At 57.7% G+C, this 22,718-nt stretch overlaps 1 protein-coding gene across 1 annotated transcript in view; it reads right to left on the bottom strand.

Moving 5' to 3' along the window:
• NCOR2 (nuclear receptor corepressor 2) overlaps positions 1 to 22,718 on the bottom strand; it is a 212,644-nt gene that overhangs the window by 110,312 nt on the left and 79,614 nt on the right. Inside the window, 3 exon segments of the mRNA XM_035723877.1 lie at positions 6,510 to 6,566; positions 17,066 to 17,179; positions 21,087 to 21,266. Coding sequence (XP_035579770.1) covers positions 6,510 to 6,566; positions 17,066 to 17,179; positions 21,087 to 21,266 — 351 coding nt within the window.

Raw genomic sequence — 22,718 nt, 5'->3', positions numbered from 1 at the left:
TATGCCCTATGGCCCCTGGCCCTCCTGCAGCTGCCCGAGAATGTTCGGGCACCGTGTCCCACCAAGAGAGGACACCGCCCTGCCCAGACGGCACGGCTCCGAACAGTGATACATCAGAAGCAAACTAAATGTCCCCCACCAGAAGGAAAAAGAGGCATAAAAGGGCTGGTGGGCAGCAGGAATCGCACAGAGCCGCCAGGAGGACCCCCGGGCCTGCGTTCGGCAGCCAGTGTGTGAGGAGAAGGGCAGCGGCTGCAGCCGGCCGCCGTGCACCTCCCGCCCAGGCTCTGCCACTCTCCAGCCACGTGTGTCTCGGTGAGTCACATAAACCACCTCGGCCCCAGGGGCTCATCTGTAGACGGGGTTAAACTCAGAGTTGTTGTGAAGATCAAATGAGGTAGTGCACACAGAGCGCTCAGCCCAGCGCCTGGCGGATGGAAATGCCCCAGAGTGTCCGTGTCTCTACTGTCACCATCAGGACGCAATGATGCACTAACGACCCCAATTTTTTCTGCCTCCCGTAGCCAGCCATGCCCTGGCTTTGGCCAACAAAACGCCTACAAACTTAATGAAAGCAGAGGCTTGAAAATGCACGTCTGCAATTCTGCTTCGTCTCTTGTTCGCCTGGCCTGGCGTGCTGAAGGCCAAGCGGACACCGGAGTACAGGAGCGCCATCCCAGCCAAGGCTGAGCGGGGACGGCCAGCCGACCACCCAGCTGAGCACAGAATCAACAGAAATGCTCAGCTGGCTTCTACACTCATGGGAAACAGGACACGGCGCTTATTTCAAGCCACGAAACTTGGGGCTGGTTACGGAGCACTGGCTGATACGATTATCATTCCCATTTCATGGAGGAGAAAATCAAGTCCCTGAGAGGTTAAAATACGTGCCCACCGCTGGTAGGAGATGAGCTACAACTAGACTTCCTGTCTCAACTCTGGCCCTGGAGGCAGAGGTCCGCTCTCTGTCCCTCCTGCGCCCTCCCTGGGCGTGCGTGCGCGTGATCCTCTCCCTTGCCTTGCCACCCCCACACACACCCACACACGCAGCAGGAGCCTCGCAGGGCAGCCATGGATGACTGGGGCAGAAGAACCAGGTACAGAATGTGAGGGGTCACACACGACAGGTACAGCCTCGGGACAGGGCCCCAGAGCGAAATGAAAAGGGCACATAAGTCTCCGCCCTAGTACTTCTCCCTGGGCGTGGGGCTGGATACACCTGACACCCACAAACATCCTGATAATCCCGGCCAACGGGGACCACCCACGAGCAGCAAGGCCACAGGGCCCAACCCACTCTGCCCCCAGCAGCAGGCCTCTTGCCCTCCGTAGGCAGGGCGGGGTCCTCGAGGAGGGGCCTCCACTGCCCTGGGCAGTCACCGGCCTAAGGATGAGGCAGGCATGGGAAGTAGCCTTGTGGGTGACAACGGCACCTCTCTCCCGGTGTCCCTCAGATTCTCTCCATGACAATTCACCACTGGGCTCGGCCAATTCCAGACTCCAAGCTCAGCTATCCCCCCCAGGGACAGAGATGTCACCCCACGGCTGATATGGGCCATCTCTCCCCACACTGGCTCAGGCTGCCCTTTCAAGGTGCTCAGCTGGAAGCAGGGAGGTTTGAACCCCACTCTGGGTTTGAGCAGGAGGGCCACGACAGAGCCCACAATGAGACTCCCTGCAGACTTTCTCCGCTGAGTGGGGGGCAAGGCATTACTGCAGAAGGCCGACAGCACTCACCTAAGAACAGCAAGGGGCCCCACAAAGACTCCCTGGGCCAAATTCCAAAGCATTAAACATGCGTGTTTAACCCCGGGTGACTGCATTAGGTCCTTCGTGTTTCCACATGCCCATAAAACACAGGCCAGGTGGGAGGGGGCTTGGCCCAAAGGTTCGGATTCCAGGAATGAACAGATGCCCCGATTTAAGAGATGGCGCCTCCCTCGCTGGCTGTGTGACCTCGGACACGTGTGGGCCACCCTCTGGGCTTCTCATTTGGAAAATGGGCATAGAGCAAGTAGGAACTCCCTCACAGGGCTTTCGAGGAGCCCAGGAAATGTCAGACTTGGTGACTGACTTGTGTTGTTTTGGTTTTAAGATGGCAAACAGCAGTGCCTCCATGGCCTGGGGAGGTCAGGAGGGCCTAAAGGAGCACATACGGAGACCCTAGGAGTGAGTGATGGACAGGGAGTAGGGACTATCTCTACATAATGGGATGACCAGAAAAGGGGAGGTGGGCTTCTGAGAGCGTGGTTGCAGTCAGCCTGTGACTTGCCAAACCCACCTTCACCTGTGGCCACCTGCCCTGCTAGGTAAGGTGGGGACAGAGCAGCCTGGCCCTCTCAAGCGGGTATCAACAGTGGACCCTCCAGTAAGAGGCACGGAAGAACCCAGAGAACACTGTGAGGCTCGCTGCCTCTAACCACAGGGGCTGTCCCCCAAGGAGGCACTCAGTGAGCACTCTTTGAGGTAAACTGAGTCCTGGGGAAGGGAAAGAAGCGTCTGGGCCCAGAGCAACGGGGAGACTGTTCGTTACCATGGTGACAGGCCCCCAGGGCAGCCCCTCTGGAAGGCCCGGGGGGATGGAGGTCAGAGGGGCCATGGCCCATCCTTGGCAGGTACACTGCTGAGGGGAAGGCAGGGCCCGAGAGTCTCCCTAACACCCCTCCTGGCCACCTGCAGGGGCTGCTGCACGTGGCCAGGCAAGGCCTCCCTGTGTCTCAGGAGACAAGCCCCAACATGGCAGCCCCGAGGTGACCTTGACCTCACTCACAGCGACAGTGGCTTTCCTCTGCCCCTCCCGACCTCAGAGGCTCCAGCCCCCGTCAGGGGGACACAACGCCCGAGAGGAAAGCTCCCTCCCACAGGCGGAAGGCTAAGGTACCAGTGGGAAGGCCCACCCTCCTGGCTGGGGGCCCTGGCCTCGCCTCTCGCCCTCCCCGCGCATCCATCTCCTCCTTTAAAGATGGGGGCGCAGCCCGAACAATCTGGAGGGCAGACACGGAGCGCAAAGCGGGGGACGTGCAAGGCTGCAAATGCAAAGCTGAAAAGCAGAAATGACAAGGAAAGCAGAGCCGGTCTCCGGGAGAAGGAAGGGGGGTCCCCTCCGGGCCTGACTTCAGCCAGCGGGGAGGGTGGCCGAGAGCAGCCAGCAACCCCAGGTGGACTGAGCTGCTAAGAAATGAAGTGTCAGCCCCGGCCCTCAACCCTCTGGTGACACCACGTTCTTAAAATAGCACCTCTGAACAGGAAGGAAACCGATGACTCAAAGCCGCGGGGAGAGGGGGGTGGGGGCTGCAGCGGCCCACACCCGCCCTCCAGCGCCCCTCCTCCAGGCCAGGCCTCGGATCCCCGATCCCTGATCCCCGTGGGGGCCGGGGATGGAGGGGAGGCGCACACACAGCCCAGCCCATGCTATTCTGCTTTCCAATGCAAATTTCCCCTGGGCCCTGGCTGTCCTCCCAGCGAGGTCAGAGAGCACCCATCTCTGTCCCCGAGGCCCAGCAGCCTCTCCCTAGGCTAAGCGCTCCCTGGCTGCAGATGACAGAGACCACGGGGGAAGTGCATTCCCCGATGGTGTGGCCCAGGGACTGGAGATGCAGGATCAGCAGCACCAGGCCCTCCATGAAGGAGGCTGTGCACAGGGTACACCTCTGAGCTGCCTCTCCTTGGAGGACATCTCTGGCCACTGGGGCCTTTTAGTGACCAAGACCAAGGGCAGACCCTGGCTGACCCAACCCCACAAGCTCAGCACACCTCCCCGCCTCATTCCTTGCCGTGCGACCCTAGACAAGGCACTGCCCTCTCCAAGCTTCTCTAGAAAATGGACAGTGACTCCTCCACGAAGCCAGACACGAAGCAGGTGCCCTGTCATTGTGAGTCCCCTCCACAGCCCCACTGAAGGCCACCAAGCCAAGAACCCACCGACTTCGAGAGGCTCCAGTGACAGCCACAAATCCCACCAGACACTCCAGACCTCGGCCTCCTGTGCCACGAGCCTTGAGCGAGTCTCTGCTCTGAGACCCCCAAGCAGGGGACAATTCCCTCACCCTGGGGAGACCCAGAAAAGAATCACTTGGGACTGTGAGCCCAGCGGATGCCCCACCCCACTCACAGGGAGGCTGACCCTGCTCCCCCTGAGCACTTAGCTCAGGGGGAGGCTGCTGGGCCTCAGGAACCTGGATGGGTGCTCTCAGACCTCAGTGGGAAGGCAGCCTGGCCCCGGGCATCCCACAGGCATCTGGACACAGCACCCTCCACCCACACCCCCTACTCAGGAGGCCCCTGGGACTCATTAGGTCAGGAGAGGGGAGACGGAGAGCCACCAGGTCTGGAAATGGTTGGCTACCACCTCTGGTCCTGCCATCCCTGTTGGCAAGAGGGGAAACCGAGGCAAGAAGCAGCCCGCTGGTGGGAATGGAAAGGGTACACAGCTTGCGAAAACAGTCTGGCAATTCCTCAAGAGGCTACCCGTAGAGTGACCGTGACCCACCAATTCCAGTCCCACGCATATGCCCAAGAGCAATGAAAACCTGCCCAGGCAGACATTCATCTGGTCACGTCCACGGCCACTTTATTTACGACGGCCCTCGCGTCTGTCAATGCCTAAGTGAGTAAAGAGATGTGATCTACCCACACAATGGAACATTATTCAGCCCTAAAGAGGAATGAAGTCGGGACACCGGCCACAACGCGGACGAACCTTGAGGACGTTATGCTGAGTGAAAGAAGCCGGTCACCAGAGGCCACACGGTGTGCGAGTCCATTCACACAAACTCCCCAGCGGGCGAGTCCGCACAGACAGAGAGTAAATGAGTGGTGGGAGTGGGGGGGGGGGGGGGGGCGAGGGATGGGAAGAGAAGGAGGTCATATAGTTAAGGACACGGAGTTCTTTCCGAGACGGTGAAGTGTTCTAAAGTTAATTGTGCAGATGTCGCGCACATCCGTGAATATACTAAAAAGCACTTAACCGTACACATTTATTTAAATGGGTGCGTTGTATGGCACGTGAATTGTATCTCAATAAAGCTACTTAAAAGAAAGAAAGAAAAAGAAAGAAAGAAAGAAAGAAAGAAAGAAAGAAAGAAAGAAAGAAAGAAAGAAAGAGAAAGAAAGAAAAAGAAAGAAAAGAAAGAAAAAGAAAAAGAAAGAAAAAGAAAGAAAGAAAGAAAAAGAAAGAAAGAAAGAAAGAAAGAAAGAGAAAGAAAGAAAGAAAAAAGAAAAAGAAAGAGTGTCTTACAGACACCCCAGAAATCATGCCCAGCAGGGAAAGCAAGCCCCAGGAGGGGAGTCTGCCTCCCACCCCAGAGGGGTGCGGGGCCCTGCCCCTGAGCCCTAGGAGCCCCCCACCGTCGGCCTGGCTCTGCCCTCTGGGAGGACCCGGGGCTGCGCCTGCCTCACAGTGGCCTGAGCACGTGGCCTCCAGGCTGGGGCGCAGCCGTCACTGAGGAAACAACTCCAGGGGCCAACAGCTCAACCTCCTAAGTGTTCACAACCGCCGAGTGCCGACGACAGGACAAGGCGGCGCCAAGTGAGCCTGAACAGTGCACCGTGTCCCTCCACCCCTCAAAGATCCTGGTCTTCCCATTTCACAGAAAAGGAAACCGAGTCCTCTTCTCAAGGCCACTCAGCAAACACACGCTGGAGCGGAGTTTAAAATTAGGCTCCAAATGCATGAGACTTGATTATGCAGGAGCATGCGCACAGACCCCCCAGACGTGCCAGGCGCACAGGGCCCCTCACAGCCTCCCGTGTGTGCGTGTCCCTACACACTGCCCCAGAGCTCTGCACCAGCCTGCGCGCTGGGACGCTGACTGGCCCCGGGCAGGTGGGGCTCTGACCATCTCTCCTGGGGCTGAGGCTTCCCGTCAGCCGGGAGTTTCCATGTTCCCTCGATTTAGATCTCTGGTGACACATAAAGGTGATGGGGTGCCTGAGAGAAAAGAGGCCTGGGGTCTGCTTCCCAGCTCTGCGGCTGACACGGCATCTTCCCATCAGTAAAATGCCACTGACAACAGTAATACGGATCAGAAGAACCGCTAACGCTCAGCACTTACTGTCCATCAGGCACTGCGTTCCATGCTTTGCAAAAATTAATATGGTTAATCCTCACTACCACCCAATGGGATATATGCTGTCATTCCCACCTTACAGGATGAGGAAACTGAGGGACAGGGAGGTTAGGAGAACCGCTTAGGTCCACACCACTGTTAAGGAGCAGAGATCATCTGGCCCCGAGTATGGGCTTCCCACGCTAAGTCAGTCCCACTGCACTGGCCTCCACCATGTCCTGACTGCAAGAGGGCCAGCTGCCCTGCTCCCCATCCCCCTGCCCCAGCACGGCAGGCCCAGCCCCCCGCCCGCTATCGGCCAGGCCCTCTTATCAGAAGGGTGTATTTCCTGCCTCCTCCAGAGGACAGGGCAGCCTTGGCAACAGCCGACTTCCTCCTTCCCCTCCACGCCCACCTGCCACCCCCGCCCACAGCTGCCCACCCTGTCCCCCCCCAGCTCACCAGCTCCACCTGAGGCCCCAAGCCTTCCAGAATCCGATGTGCAGCTTCGGCCTTCTTCTGCAGGGTGACGGAGAGGAGGAGAAATTAAAAACAACAACAAAACCAGAACAGATTATAAATAGAGGCTCTGGAACAGCAGGTAGCTGCCCAGCCCAGCCGCCGATCCTCGGCCCCGGAGCAGGGGTGTGCAGGGTCCCGCTGCAAGCCCACCCCAGGCTGGAAACCAACAGAGGGGACTCAACAGCCCTGCAGCGGCCCTGGCAAGCCCGCCAAGTTCCGATTCTAACAAGCATGCGGTGTTCTCCGTGGCCTGGCCACCCCCCCCCACCCCCGCCCCGCCAAACCCTCAGCCCACGTCCCCTGGGGCCCAGGGCTGCGGGCACAGCTCCCTGCCAGCAGGCCACTGTGCCAGGCCCAAGATGCCTTCCTTTGCCTGGAAGCTGGCTGGGTGTCTGCAATTACCTCAGAGCTGGTGCCGCCGGCCAGGGAGGGGAGGGGGTGGGGGGGGGGGGAAGACAGAGGCGCTCAGAGATACCCTTTCTAGGATTCTTGTATTTCACAATCATGTGACTATTCCTGAGCTGCCCGGGGGCCTCCCCGCCTCCCTCCCCACTCACAGCGCGGGACTTATTAGGAAAACAGGAACATGTGGCTGTGAACACAGCAGGCTGGACCTCCGGGCCCGGCCATAAAGGCGGACATTGTGCCTCCACCAGGCCCCGTGCGCCCCCAGCCCGGGACCACCAAGGCCTGCTCTCAGGAGGCCCAGGGGATGGCCTGGGGCCAGCGGCGGGGGAAGGGAAGGGGTGGACAGAGCTGTGGAAGGTGGCTTTTGCAGGGTGGTTGTCGGATCTGGGCTACCGTGTGTGATGGAAAGTGGGATGCCCACAGCGTGCACGGGGGAGACCTGAGTCCTCCTGCACCTCCAGGAAAGGCTGGGTGCTCCTGACTCAGCCAAACTCAGGGAGACCATCTAGGATCTGCAGGGAGCCGGGACAACAGGCCAAGCAAGTCACCGTCAATGATCCCTAAATCCAGACCCACTAAAAGGGGCTGCTCCCGGAGTCCTGGGGAGCGTGGCTGCCAAGAGAATTCAAGGCCCAGGCTCCTGGTGTCCCAGCAGGGAGGAGGAGTACCGAAAGCCGACACACGCCCCCTCTCCTAGCCCCCAGTGACAGACAATGGGTACATATGTAGGTGGACTCAAGCTGGCACCTAGAACGAGCTCCGCCTAGAGCCCTGGGCCCAGCCCACCCAAGAACAAGCCATGCTCTCAGCCCCCTTCGTGCAGAGCCAAAACCCCGAGACCAGCAGCCTCAGCGTGTGGCTGGGGGCCAAAACATCAGGGGGCAAATCAGTACTGTAACGATTGCCGTTTTACCAAGGACCTACTATGGGCCAAGCATCGAACACAGAGCATGCCTTATTAATATTTAAATCACACAAACAATGTGAGGCAGATACAAGACATGTCCCCATTTAACAGACCATAAAACTGAGGCACGGAAAAATGACGTAAGGACAAAGTCCTGCTGATCTCCAGGCTCTAAGAAGGAAGAAAGATAAGGGCCAGATCCCACACAGGGACTCCCCTGGGCTTGGGACCGGCACCGTCCTGCCCCGGCATACCGCAAAGCAAGAGAGTGTCCCTATGGGGCTGAAGACAGGAGAATTCCTGAGCAAGTCAACTGAAGGAATGGGGATGGGGTGGAGAGAGGACAGGGCAGCTAGCTACCCTAACATTTCCTGAGCACCCACTCTGTACGGAGCACTGGGGCAAAACACGAAATGAATGAGGCCCAGCCCCTGCCTACAGTATCCCCAAGTCTGACGAGCAGCTGATCAAGAGCAGTGATGGCAGACGAGTATGCGCAGCAGGGAAGGTATGTTTGGTGGACACACAAGGCATAAGGCAGGGCTCGAGTCTCTCCAGAAAGGTAAGAGGTGGGATACATAAGGTGGGTTTTGAGAGATGAATAGGAGTTTCTGTGCATTCATGAGGTTCTGTGAGGGTCACTGGGAATTGCCCATCTAGATAAAAGGGAGATGCCAAACACAGGAAGGGTATGGCTGGAGTGGTGAAGCCCCCGGAAACTGCCAATCACACAGGTAAGCAGAAGCATGGGTCTTGGATCTGGGCACAAGGCCCATGGTGGGGGCTCCAGAAGCCTGTGTCCTACGAACCATAGCAGATTCCATCTTCAACCACATCATCACTCTCGGGAATATGGGCACCCAGAGAGGGGGCTTCCTGCAGCCTCTGGAGAAGAGAGCAGGGAGGAGGCCCCTTCCTCACCTGCCAAAGCCACAGGGGGCGCAGGAGACGGGGTGCCCCGAGCAGCCTGCTTGCCAGGACACACGTGGTATAAACAGTGGCTCTGCTCCCAACACGTCCCCCGGCTCCACTCCTCAGCCCTCAGCGACCCTGGCGCCTTCTCAGATGCACCTTGATTTCCCAAAGATGACCACCCCCCCAGTTTACCCACCGATACCTATCCTGGAATGACCCCAACAATGCCCCGGCGCTGGCAGGGCTGGACAGCGTGGTGCCCCAGAGCAAGGGCCGCCGAGCCAGCTGGCCCCGTCCAAGTCTGCTCACTAACTGCGTGGCCTTGGGCAAGTCCCTCCACCAACGCGAGCCTCAGCTTCCTCCTCTAGAGGACGGGTGACCAGAGCACCGCCTCAGGCAGCCGTACCGCTCTGAATCAGGAGCTGACACACAGGACGCGCTATGCGAGGGCTGGCCATCACTATTACTGTGGTGGACGATAAGCACCAGGCCATGGCTCACACTAGGGGGCCCTCCGAGGGCCAGGCCCTCTACTGCATCCTGCACATGCCCCGTGTGTTTGGACGCTTGCGAGAACCCTGTTCAGAAGGTTGTACCATCAGCCCATTTACACACAGGGAAGCTGAGGTTTGGGTCAGGCAGCCTACCTGAAGGATGCAGCTCGAGTGGTAGCTAGAGGATGGCACCTTGGCAGGCCCACCTCCTCATGCCTCCTTGGGGGCACCTCCTCTCCTCATGCCACCACACCACTGCTCCTGCTTCGTCCCCACCCCCACACCCCACTGCTCTGGCTCAGCCTCTAGGGGCGGAGTGGGAGGAATCTGCTTGTTAGTTCATGGGGAGCTGGCGGGGGGGGGTCCTGCCTATCGGGTCTCTTCCCCACACAGGCAGGACTTTCTCGCCAAGTCTCTCCACCAGGGACAACCTGTCCACCAGGGGCAACATCTGGGAGCCAGCTCTGCTCCAAGCCTCAGCAAGCCACTCCACCTATCTGGGCCTCGGTCTCCCCATCTGCACGATGGCCACACTCACCCCAGCTACCAAACCCCCAGGACTCTTACAAGGACGGTCTGCAAGGAACAAAATGACAGGCATGTTGTCACTTCCCTCTTAACATCCCCCTTCAAATGGAGGGCATCCCCTCTCCCCCCCGCCCCCCACCAAGGAGCATGGCTGGGAACACAGGTGCGGGCCACAGATTCAGCCCTGCACCTGAAACTCCCTCCCGCCCCCTCAGCTGACAGCTTCTTGCCACCTGGAGAACCAAAGCCAAACTCAGAGGGTCCAAGGGCCCCCACCGTGCCTGGCCTTTGGAAGGCTACTGCCAGACGGTGCCAGGCTCAGCTCCCAGAGGGCAACCCCAGGAGTTCATGCCAAAAGGAAAGGAGGAGTGGGGACTCTCACCAGGCGCTGGGGGGGGGGGGAGGGTTGGGGTCTCACTCAAGAGACTGCATTCCTGCAGGGGACCCTGTGGTCCAGGCAGCCAGACCTCCCAGTGGCCAGAGAGCCTGGGGGCTGTGCCTGGACCATGAAACCCCATGGTCACTTGCACATATAGGTGCACACAAGCCCCATGGACCCGCGTGACCAAGTACCATGCCTACATCTATAAAGGCACAGACACCTACGCCTGCGTGCCACACAAGCTGACTCACACACACACCCCTGCATTCACATACAGAGGCACCAGGTGTGCCCAGGTCCACGTGTAGACCCAAGTGGACACAGGCACACCCATGAAGTATAAACACAACCACACATACGTGCCCAAGCACGCCAACCCGCATACACATCCACACGTCACGCAGCTAACAAGTGGGCCTACAAACGCATGGGCGTGTAAGTGCACAAATAACCACAGGTGTGCCCCACATGTGCTGTCACACACACACACGTGCATTCACACATGTGCACAGTCACCCACAGGCCCGCTCAGACACATGTATACACACGTGTGTGGTCGCACAGATGCAGGCCTACCACATGCTCCATGCATGCACACAAGTCAGAAACACAGATACACATAGCCGTCAACAGGTCCACACGCATACACACATCAACACATACATGCAGTGCATAAATGCACATGTGCCCCCCAAAAGCTAGCAGATACTCACATGTATTTGCACACACGAGCACAACTGTCCAGTTACACATACGTATCCCCTCCCCAAACACACACACACACGCACACGCACACGCACACGCACACACACACACACACACACACACCTCTCTCTTCTTGGGCAGGGGCTCCAAACCCTCTCCCTGGCTGGCCCCCTGGCCGGCCCCCCACCACTGATCCCCCATTCTAGCTCCTCAGCTGCCTACTCTGGCCTGAGCTCCAGGCCTCAACCTCTCCGTCTGCAGAAGGGGGGGGCAGCACCCATGCACCCACCTACCCAGAAAGCCCAAGACCCCAGCATCCCATTCCAGGCCACGGCACCCTCCCCTCCACATGGTGTCCACCTGCCAAGTACCGCAGTGATTCAGGGAAGCAGGGACCCCAGTTCAGGGCACTCGTCTGCACATGGGGCCTGAAGACACAGCCCAGAGCTTCTCTGGGGTATGTGATGAGGGAGGTACACGTGGAAGGCAGAATTCGCGTTAACAAATTCATCAGGCCGACATGCGCTATGTGCAGAAGATGAAATCTGGAGGAACCCTGGACCCCAGGAGTAGTTGAGATGGCCAGTCACAGAGACCAAAATGCTCTACAAAACGCTTCATGGTCTCAGTTACTAATACTACTATTAGTATTATTCGTGACGGTGTTAGTCTTCATGTCCTGCTAATGTGCCCTAATCACATCTCGTATTTCCTTTTATTTATTTACTTAAGTAGGCTCCATGCCCATCGTGGGGCTTGAACTCATGACTCCAGAAATCATGGAGTCAAATGCTCTGCCGACTGGGACAGCCAGGCGCTAATCATGTTATATAAAAACCTTACTAGGGGCGCCTGGGTGGCACAGGCAGTTAAGCATCCGACTCTTGGTTTCAGTTCAGGTCATGATCTCAGGGTCATGAGATCGAGCCCCGAGTAAGGCTCCACGCTGAGCGTGGAGTCTACTGAAGATTCTCTCTCCCTCTGACCCTAACCCCCAACGTGCATGCGCTCTCGCTCTCTCTCAAATAATCTTTAAAAAAACAAAAACAAAACAAAATCCGTACTCGTAATATGCTTGAAATATAAGACAAAAGAGGACATGGGTCTTGCTCTCTGATTCCCTCATCACTCAGCACCGCACAGAGAACCACAGGTGTGCCCCATATGTGCTGACGCGCACGCACGTGCATTCACACACATGCAGTCACCCACAGGTCCACTCAGACACACGTGCACATGTATGTGCATGGATATGCTCTGCCCCCATAAATGCAGCCCCCTCACCGCCTGGCAGTCCTCTGCACTGGAAATATCCTTCCGGTTTGTCCCAACAGTGCCCATGTTTGCAGACCTAGCCCAAGTCCTGCCTCCCCCAGGAAGTCTACCTCAAATGCCCACTACCCAGGATTCCTGCAGAATCAGCACCAACTACGTGAGCCTGCAGCAGTGCCGCATGTGTTTGTTTTAGCCACACTCTGAAGTGCAAGCACGCTCCTAGACCCACGAGGCCTCCACCTCCTGCCCCTCACATTCTCCCTTTGAAGATCAAATGAGACCCTGCCCTTCTCTGAGCCCTTGCCTACGCCGGGACCCCTCCCCACCACAATGTCCTCCTCCTCCTCAGAGGTGACGGCCCACCCACTGCTTCCAAGAAGCTTCCCCCAATCCTGGCCCGCCACCTCCCCCTCAATTCCTGCCCCCAGGGGCCCTGCAGAAACCCTGCCTCCTGTTCTCCCATCTGTGTGCACCTGCCCTGCCCCGCCCACATAGGCAGCTCCTGGGAGGCAGGAAAAGCCTTGCTCAGCTGGCTCCCGCTGTGCGTGCTGGGCGCCTCATCCATGAGCCCCGAATGGATAATGAGCCAGAGTCCAGTATGCAGAAAAGCCAGACAGGCCCTGCCTGGCAGGGAAGCTGCGTTTTCCAGCCGGCAAGGCATTTAGAGACAGACCCTTGTCATCCACCTCTCAGTGGAACCAGCAGGGAAGGAAGGAGGATTAAAATTTAATCCTATTGATTCCCCCAAGGGGAGGTAAGTTCTGGCTGCTTCTGCCAAAGGCAGCTGAGGGGCTTCCTGCCCACCCAACCTCCAGGCCCTGAGGTTCAGCCCCATGGAGGGACACCCCTTCCATGCTAACCTCCCCCGGGGCCAGGGACCAATCCCAGCACCCCCAAAACCAGAGGACTCTTCCAGGGGAAAGAGCCTCCCCTCCTCTCTGCCATCCTTCATTTATTCAAGAAATGTTTACTGAGTACCTACTATGTGCCAGGCACTGTTCCAGGGGCTGGGGCTACAGCTGGGGAACAGACACAAAGATCCCTGCTCTCACAGAACTCCTGTTTACAATAAACAGAATAAACAATAAAATGTGAATCACGTCCAGTGGAGTGGGAACAAGAGCAAAAGAGAAAATTAAAGCCAGGAAGCGGAGAAACGTCCCTTGAAGGGTTTTCAGGGTTAAATGGAGGATCAAAACAGGCCTTGCTGGAAAGGGGACCTTAGAGCAGAGGGCTGAAGGAGCAAGTAAGTGAGCCCAGCAGGGAAAAGGAGCCCAAGGCGGAGGGCACAGCCAGTGCAAAGGTCCTGAGGTAGGAAGGACAAACACCAGCGAGGCTGGGGCAGAGTGAGGGTCAGAGTGAAAGGGGAAACTGAGGGACAGTGAGGGCGAAACCCTTGGGCCAACGGTGAGTCCACGTGTGGTGACTTGTGGGTGTGACTACGTCTCCCCTGCCAGAGAATCAGGGCGAGTGGGCCAAGGTCACTGCTGTACACCTCTGCCTGGAACAGTGGTCAGCTACACGGCTGCTGAATGGATGAATAAACGAACGAATGAATGAAGAGAATGAGTGTCATGCCCCCGAGGAACCTGAACTCACCCAGCAGAGGCGCGCTCTCGAGTCCTAACCCGCCACTCACTAGCTATGAGGTCTCAGGGAAATGACCAGAGCTTCAGTTTAACCTAACCCAGCCACTCCTACACCATCAGGACACCATCGGAATGAAATCCAAGGAAATGGGCTCGAAGCCCCCAGCCTGCGGAGCTGGGGCACAGAGGGCAATGCCAGCACTCTGGGACCCCAACGTGGTAACCAGCCCGGGGTTGGGGGGTACAGGCTGCATGTGCCTGGCCGGCCTCCTCTCCTCTTGGGAGAATCCCCCTCCCTCTATCTAGTGCCCAGGGTGGGGGTCTGAGGACAGCACCCCAGTCTCCAAGGGTGGGCCCGAGACCCAGCCCTGACCAATCAGTGGAGTCGGACCTCCCCACCCTCCCAGGGCAGATGGGGGACCTCTTCTCCTGCCTTGTCTCCTCTGGTCCCCCCACCTACCCGGGGGTCCTGGCCATCCTTTCCAGCGGGACTGGCTGAGAAATGAGCACAGGACTCCAGCCAGCCAGTGAGCACCAACCCCAGGACTGTTTCCCGTCCACCCTGGGAGGTGGGTGGGCTGAGATGGCAGCAGCTTTTCCATGAGCTGGGGATCCCTGCCTGAGAATGACACTGGCACAAAGAGAGCGGGGATGTGGACAGAGAGCTCCCAAACATCTTCATTTGGGTGCCTGGATCCACCCACACCTGAAGTAACACCAACTCTCATTGTAAGATTCAATAACCCCTCTTTGGCCTCAACCAGTGCGAGCTGAGTTTCCGAGTCTTGACGTACTGGACCCTTCCTGGTATAGTACTTTATAGTTTACAAAGCCCTTCTTCCAGCCATCTCAGCCACATCAACCCTGTGACTTCAAGAACATGGCCGGGACCCAGAGCAACCAAAGACCTGAGACTAAAATAAACCACCCAGCTCATCCGGGCGTAGGCTGGCCTAGAATCCAAGCCCCCTCCTCCTCCCCCCACCTGCCCACTCACACAGAAGCTGCAGAAAATCTGGACGGAAGGAGGTGGGAATTCTGGCAGGGAGACCATCCTGGGTAACAACTGAGAGGGGGTGTCTTCCCTGCTCTTGGGGGAGGGGGAGCGCTGAGGCCAAGGAGCCAAAGACCGATCAGCTCTACAGTCACGGCTCTTTGGGGAAAACCCGGTGAGACCTGACAGACAAACCCCAGAGAAAGGCAGGCCAGTTGCGGGGCTGGGAAGAGGAGCAAGCTTCCCACAGGGGGCACCAAAGGCCTGTGCCTTTGAGTCCACCTGGCTGGGGAGGGCTGGGGGCTGCAGCCTGCTGCAGTCTGCCAGCCCCCAATAGGCTGAGTGCCTGACAAGGACCAACGGCACTGTGGTGACATCCTGAGCAAAAGCCACCAATCTGCTTCCATGGCTGCTGGAAGGAAGCATGCCTGCTCTCTCACCCAAAGATCAGGGAGGGTAGGCAGAGGGGCTGTCTAGGGTGACAGCCAGGAGCCTTGCCCTTGTCCCCTCCACCATAGGCTCCTGGAGTCAGCTCAACCCTAGCTCCAGTTCCCAGCTCAAGGCTCACTTGCTGTGCAATCTCAGGCAGCTCACCTTCCCTCCCTGAGCCTCGGTTTCTTTATGAGCAAAATGAAGGGAATAACAGTGCCTGTTTCATACAAGTCGGGAGAGAATTACGTGAAATCACGTACCACGTAAGCAATAACCAGAAAAGAGCACTGGCAACAGTCACGGCAGCAGCTAGCACTTGCTCGGTGCCGGGCATTGTTCTGAGGGCACTCCACGAGAAACTCACTTCATTCCCACGCCACCGCACCAGGGAGGTGCTGTACTTATCATCACTCTGCAGGTGAGTTATGGGGAGGTTTAAGTAAGTGGCCCAAGGTCACAGAGCCAGGGAATGGTGAAGACGGGATGTGAACCCAGGGCATCTGGCTAAAGCATATGTGACCCATCCCTCTCCTATTGTCAGGATCGTTATTAGTGTTACCTGGGTTGGGGGGCCAGGGTATGGGAGGGTGACTGGCTCGCAGCTCTAGGCCCCCTGCAGGCTCAGTCTCACCCTGCATCTAATGCCACCACAAGAGGTGGATGCATTGCCAAACCAACTGATCCAGTAGTTCCCTGTCCGGAGCTACAGCCACAGGCTCCAGAAGCTACCAGGCCCCAGTACCCCCAGCCCCAGCTGGACTCTGAGCACTGCTCCAGCAGCCAGCGGCAGGTCCTACAGCAGAGACCGCTGGAAAGGATGGCCAGGACCCCCGGGTAGGTGGGGGGACCAGAGGAGACAAGGCAGGAGAAGAGGTCCCCCATCTGTCACGCTTCACTGTGTGACCTCAGACAAGAACAGTCCCTCTGTGGGGACCGATGTTTCCTCATCTGTCAAATAAGGGAGGGGACTCACATCCACAGGCCCTGAGCATATCTGCAAAGACTCCACTATAAATCATGGAAGCTGAGCTCTCCTGAGGGACACTCTGCTCTGGTCCTCTAAGTCACTCCCCCAAAACTGAGCCCCCTCCAATCAGCCAGCAGCTGCCCTCCTAGATCTCTAGGAGACCCCCCCCCCAGCCTGCTACAGAGCCTGTGTTCAGCCATGCCAAAGCCCCTTCCAGGGCTATATGTCAGCAGAGGCCAGTGCTCATGATCTAGGACCTGACGGCCCACAAGTTCAAGGCCCAGGTCCACCACTTTCTAGCTGTGTGGCTTTGGACAAGTCACCTAACCTGTCTGGGCCTCAGTTTCTCCCTGAGTTAAATGGAAGCAATTACTGCACCTACCCTCCCGGGACTGCTATGTAAAAAACCTGACCCATCACCTGAAAAGGAACTGTTCAATTAAGGTTTGCTGTCACTGTTAATAATAACGGGAAAAACAACACTAATAATACCAACAATACTGTCTTCTGCATTATAGGAATTTTTTTGGCACCAAACTGATCGCCCAATCCTTCCCACCCCGACCTTCCGATCAACTGGCCCGAGGCTCTCCTACAACTTGATGCCTACGTTGCCCCCCTGCATCCCACGGGCCAGCCACGGTCCACACCCATCAGCACGCCTGAGCAGAACAGCCACAGCCACACCAAGATGGGCTGCCCCTTCCTGCCCCCGCTCCCAAACCCAGGTCTGTGCACACATGGGAGACTGAAGAGGTCCCCATTTCTCCGGTGGGAATGCTAAGGCCCAGGGAGAAAGCCGGCCCTTCCCGGCAACACCAGCATCCCACCTGGCAGCCAGCCCAGGGCCAGTGGGGAGAACAGGGACGCAAGGGCCCCGCACACCGGGGTGGGGCATACCCGGTTCTCGTCGTAGATGATTTGCACCAGGCTGCGATGCTTTGACTCGATGGGCGGCGGCGACACGGGCTTCTCGGGCTCTGGGGGCTTGGCGGCCTCCTCCTCCAGCTGTTGCTGTGGGAAGGGGGAGAGTGCAGCGGTGAGCATCCTGGCGGGCGGAAGGCAGGAGGCAGCACCCCCATGGTGGAGGGGCGGCCCCACGCAGCCCGGCGGGCCCAGTGGACTCGCACAGGAAGTCAGGCTGCTAACCATTTCCTCTGAGTCACCAGGGGACCCCGAGCCCTGGAGAGGCCCCTGCTGGGTGGGGAAGAGCCGGCTGCAGGCTCTTGGCGGTGTGGCCAGCCTTCCTGGGTTCGAATCCCACTCTGGCCACTTACGAGCTAGGTGAGCGAGAGCAAGCTGCCGAGCCGTACGGCCGTTGCCTGGTCTATAAATCGGGGCTTACCACCGTGCGTCCCGGATGAGCTGCTGCATGTGCAGTGCAGCTGGGGGCTCACTAAAAGCCAGTGGCTATCCTTCTCCTCGTTACCAGGCCCACCTCCATCAGGGGAGACTGCGGACTCTGCAGCCCAACCGTGCAGACTGAAACCCTAGTTCAAGTACCTCTTTGCTCTCTAAGTGGGAAATGGCTAAATTTCTCTGAGCTTCACTTTCCTCATCTGGGAACTAGGGATAATTAAGGTCTCCACCGTGGGGGGCAGGTACGGGGTTAAACGTGTGGAGGCAGGCAATGCAAGCGGCACCAAGCAAGCACCTCCTCATCCGCATCTGCCTGGCACTCTTCGTGCTGGGCCCTCCTCCTCCAAACACCGTAGGACATCCCCTTCACGCTGCTGTCCGCTTTCTTCCGGAAGGGGAAAGTGAAGACCAGACAGCGTAAGACACCAGTCCAAGGTCACACAGAAGGCCAATGCCCGGGTGTGTGCAATCTGAGAGGGCATCCAGAGCGAGAACAGAACACCATTTTCTGCTCATAATGCACAGCCTACCCACAACCATGGACGATGGAGCAAAGCAATATAAACTCAAAAAGGCGGCCAAGACAAGAGCAACGCAGAAGGAGCCAGAAAATCCAGTCCTGGCTTCTGCTGGCACCCAGGCCTGGCTGGTAGAGCCAAGCTGCCTCAGTCCCACAGTGACCCCTGGCGGCAACTTCCAGAAGGGCAGCCAGCACCTGGCGAAACATGGAAATCTGCCCCCAAAAGAGTGCAAAAAAAACTGAAGCCAAGAAGTGGAAGAAGCACACAGCCAAGAAGGAGATTCTCTCCGATTTGTGAAGGTGGCCCTCCCTGAGGCACCAAGGAGAAATACCACCTGAGACGCACAGAGACCCTGGCGACGCACAAGTCTGCCAGGGCCAGATTTGAACCTCACTCTGTCGCTCACCAGCTCTGTGGCCTTGGGCAAGTCACTGAACCTCTCTAGGAGAAGATGACAAAATGTGCCGCTACACTAAGCTTGATAAACACTGGCTACCAAAAGCAAACCAAAACCACAGTGAGATCCCACCTCTACCTGCCAGGACAACTAGAAGGAAACAGAAGCACGGAAAACAAGGTGTGTCGGTGAGGCCGGGAGGGAACCAGGAGCCCTGTGGCTCGGCTGCCCTGGAGGACAGTCTGGGGCTCCTCAAAACATCACACACGAGGTTACCAGACAACCCGGCAGCTCCACTCCCAGGTACAGAGCCAAAGGGACCAAAAACAGACGCTCAAGCAAAAACCTGAACGCAGCGTTCACGGCAGCTCTGTTCACGACAGTCAAAAGCTGGAAGCAACCCAAATGTCCATCAGCAGACGAATGCGTACACAGAATGTGGTCCCTCCACACAGCGGGTGTTATTCAGCCTTAAAAGGGAAAGAAGGGGCTCCCGGCTGGCTGGGTCGGTGGAGCATGAGTTTGAGCCACATGCTGGGTGTAGAGATTACTTTAAAAAAAAAGGAAGGTTGCATTGACACCTACTACAACAGGGATGAACCTTTCACCGAGTGAAAGAAGCCAGACACCAAAAGTGATGTGTTCTAGGATTCCACTTCTATGAAATATCCAGAATAGGTAAATCCATAAGGACAGAATCGCAGATTGGTGGCCTGTGGGAGAGGCGAGAAGGGGGCGTGACAGCTCATGGGTACAGAGTCTCCCTTAGGGGAGATGAAAATGTCCTAAAACCAGATACATGGGATGGCTGTCCAATCTTACAAATGTATTAAATGACACTGAATTGTCCACCTTAAAATGAGTAATTTTATGTTTTGTGAATTTTAGTTCAAAAAAAAAAAATGCCATTGTGGAATTAAAAAAAAACAAAAATCGATCAAGGGCTGCTCTGGGCCACCTGGCTTCCAGCCAGTCATAAGTATGCACATGACCTGTGGCTATAGCCCTATCCCAGAGCCAGGCCTGGAGGAACAAAAGTACTCCCTCCCTGACCTTGGAAATGCTGCCTGACCCCAACCAGGGCCCGGCCCTCATTCAGGAGGCCTGAGCCCCCATCTTGGAAACCCACCTCTTGTCCGCCAGGTCAGGGACAGCCGGCTACACCTCAGTGACCAGCCCAGCTGTTGGACCACCCCCAAGTCCCAGCTCTTCCATGCGAGCAACAGCCCTGATGCCCTCTTAGAATCAATCAGCAACCTGGGCCTCCTTCCAAAGTTGCTGGGCCCACTGCCCATGGCGGCCGGGGTGGCCCTTGATGCAACCTGGAACCCATACTTCCTTACCTAGAGAGGACCAAGTGTGACCCTGCTTCCCCCAGGGGCAACCCAGACACTCCTCAGGGTCAGGACAGCCTCACACTGACTCAATCAACAGTTTCTACTGAGCACCCGCTATGCACCAGCACCGCGAGGCGCACGGCAGTGAGCAGGGAGACAGGGACCCTGCTTTTACACTCTCGTTGCGAGAGGACCCCAATGTAACAAGGCACGATGTGTAGTCATTCAAATGGTGATGCCACCCAGAGGGGTGCGGGGACAGAACAGGGACAGCCCCAAGAGTAGATGCCTTAAGGCTCGGCCAGCCACCCGGTGTCTGATGTGACCACTCAGCGCTGCCACTGTACCTAGAAAGCAGCCACAGACAACACGTGCGAACGTTGACTGTGTGCCAATAAAACTTTATTTACAAACACAGGCATCAAGCCGGATTTGGCTGGATTTGCCGGCCCCAGGACAGAGGGTGGCTGGGGATGAGGGCTCTTAGGAAGGCCAGGAGGGCCCCGCTGTGGAGGGGATGTCTGAGCAGAGACCTGAAGATGCCAAAGGAAAGCCTGAGAGGATCTGGGAAAAGGCAGATCATCGATTAATTTTATATCAATTAAACTTAAAAATTAAACTAAAAAACTAACATCACAAATCTTTACATTAACTTTTCTTTGGTCTCCACAGTTACCATAAAGTTCTGTTTTTACCACACGACCCCGTTCCCTCCTCAAAACCCTATGACGGGCTGTCACGTCCGTTCCCGTTTACAGAAAAGAAACCGAGGCTGGGGGAGGTGACCGTTCTGAGGCAGAGCGGGGATGCCCCGCCCATTCAGGGTCCAGGGCCACGGCCAGAGGCAGGTGGTATGTTCCGCCACATGGAGGACGAGGAGCGTGAAGCACAGAGAGGAAACTGCCTTCCCCACATCACTGGGGAGTGGTAACAACAAGATCAGAGCCCTGACAGCCTGGCTGTGAATCCTGGCCTCGCCCCACACCCTGTGGGGCTGGTACAGCAGCCACCTGAGGCTTATTCAAGCGCAGGTGCCGTTTAATTCAAGTCACACTGAGCTCGAAGTTCAGCTCCGCACCACACCAGGCGCATGTCACGCGTGGCTAGCGGCTACCTTTGTGGACAGCGCAGACCTAGGACGCTCCCACGAGCGCAGAAAGCTCTGTGGACGCCAGTGCACCACACAGAACAGCGCTCTGGCCCAGGGGACGTCAGGGCAGGAAAACGAGCCGGCAGGTGGGCAGGCCCATCACACGCTCACTGCTATTGCCCGTGTTCTCTTCTCCGGCGCCCCCGCCCGCCCGCACCTGCTTCTTCTTCAGCTTGGAGATCTGCTGCTCCACCATGGTGATCTCACGGTCCACCCGGTCCATGTTCTGGATCAGCTCCTCCTTGGAGAGCCGCGGAGGTACCAGCTCTAGCTCAGGGTCGGCGTGCGGCGGGCTGGGAGGAGACACGGGCTCCAGCTTGCCTGCCAGGCTGCGATCCTGCGGTGGAGGGAAGAGGAGCACGGGATCAACGCAGAGGGCACCCCAGCCAGCATGCCCTGCCACGCTCCCCAAGTTTCCAGCCATGGCTTCAGGCCCCGGCACACGGGACATCTATCATGACAGTCCCCACATCCCAGAAGCAAGGCTGCCTACCAAGCCCACCTCCCTGCCTTTGCCCTCCCTGGGCCTCCTGCCGGGGGGCGGGGCGGGGGGGGGGGGCGGACACCGCTCCACGGAGGTCAGATCCTTTTATGTCCTCCTATATGGAAGTTTCCACAACCTCCCCTCAAAATCGCGAGGCCTTCCCCCTCCCCACAACACGCCTCTCTCTTGCTCCACCAATCTGGCCACGTCCTCCCACGGAACCAAACTCCCCAAGAGCAAGCACCGAGACCCCCATGTCCCAGCCCCCAAGGCCTGGCCTTAGCGGACCCTCCGCGAACATCTATTCACAGCACTCCGTCTGAATGGGCAAGCTGCAGACTATCCTAGAGAGTGCAGGCCTGGTTCTGTAAACGGGAGAATTATGAGAACAAGCCACAGAGAGGCGCAAGTAGCTACGGACAGTGGGGGAGGGGCTTTCACTTTCTTCTTTTTATGGACCACTATTTTTCCTTCTTTGAGAGTTATTCTTTGGGGAATAAAGCTGTTTTCAAAATCTGGTTAAACACACAAGGGAATCCTTCGTTGGGCTATGCGTCGACACTTTCATTCCAGTTGAGGTTTATTGAGCACCCAAGCCCTGCTGGGAGCACCCTGGGGAGGAGGAGGTTAAAAAAACAAAACAAAACAAAACCTAGTCCTTGCCTCTGGAGCACTCACACACAAGGCCCCAGGTTCAGATCCCAGCCCACTTGGCCACCTCCCAGGACTATGACCACCAGCTCGTCAGGGACCCACTCCCCGCCTCGGCTTCCTCATCTGTACGATGGGACGATCCCCACCTCCCAGGCTGCTGTGAGGCTGGAATGAGCCAACGTGTACACAGAGCTCAGCTCAGAGCCTGGCACACTGTAAGTGCCTCCTAAGGGGGGGCTGGGATTGCCCTGTCCCCAAACCCAGGCTCCAGGCCTGGTGGCCGGCCTAGGCAGAACCCAGCCCACGCCCGAGGCGTCCTCCAGGCCACGGACAGCTGCTGGCAGAGGAGGCCCGGGAAGGAGCTCCAGGCCACCGCCTCCCCGCCCCCACGGCAGCTGCACCCGGAGGACAGAGGACACATTATTCCCCGGGACAACTGCGGCCCCAGGGGCTGCCAAGCGCCCCCCATCTCAGCACTATCAGAGGCTGTGGCATCGTGCGCCCACCCCTCCCCCCCACAGACCCTCACAAGGCCCACGTGGCCCGAGGTTCTCAGGATGTCACTGGGTCTGCCTTCTGTCCTCAGCGTTTCCCTCTGAGATGTGGGGAAAGCTGACGTCGGGACTTAGGCTTTCCACGCCCAGAACACTC

This window comes from Zalophus californianus, chromosome 14 (assembly GCF_009762305.2).
Source record: "Zalophus californianus isolate mZalCal1 chromosome 14, mZalCal1.pri.v2, whole genome shotgun sequence".
NCBI classification, from domain to species: Eukaryota; Metazoa; Chordata; class Mammalia; order Carnivora; family Otariidae; genus Zalophus; species Zalophus californianus.
Note: the sequence above shows the minus strand (reverse complement) of the source record. Positions and strands in the feature narration are given on the sequence as shown.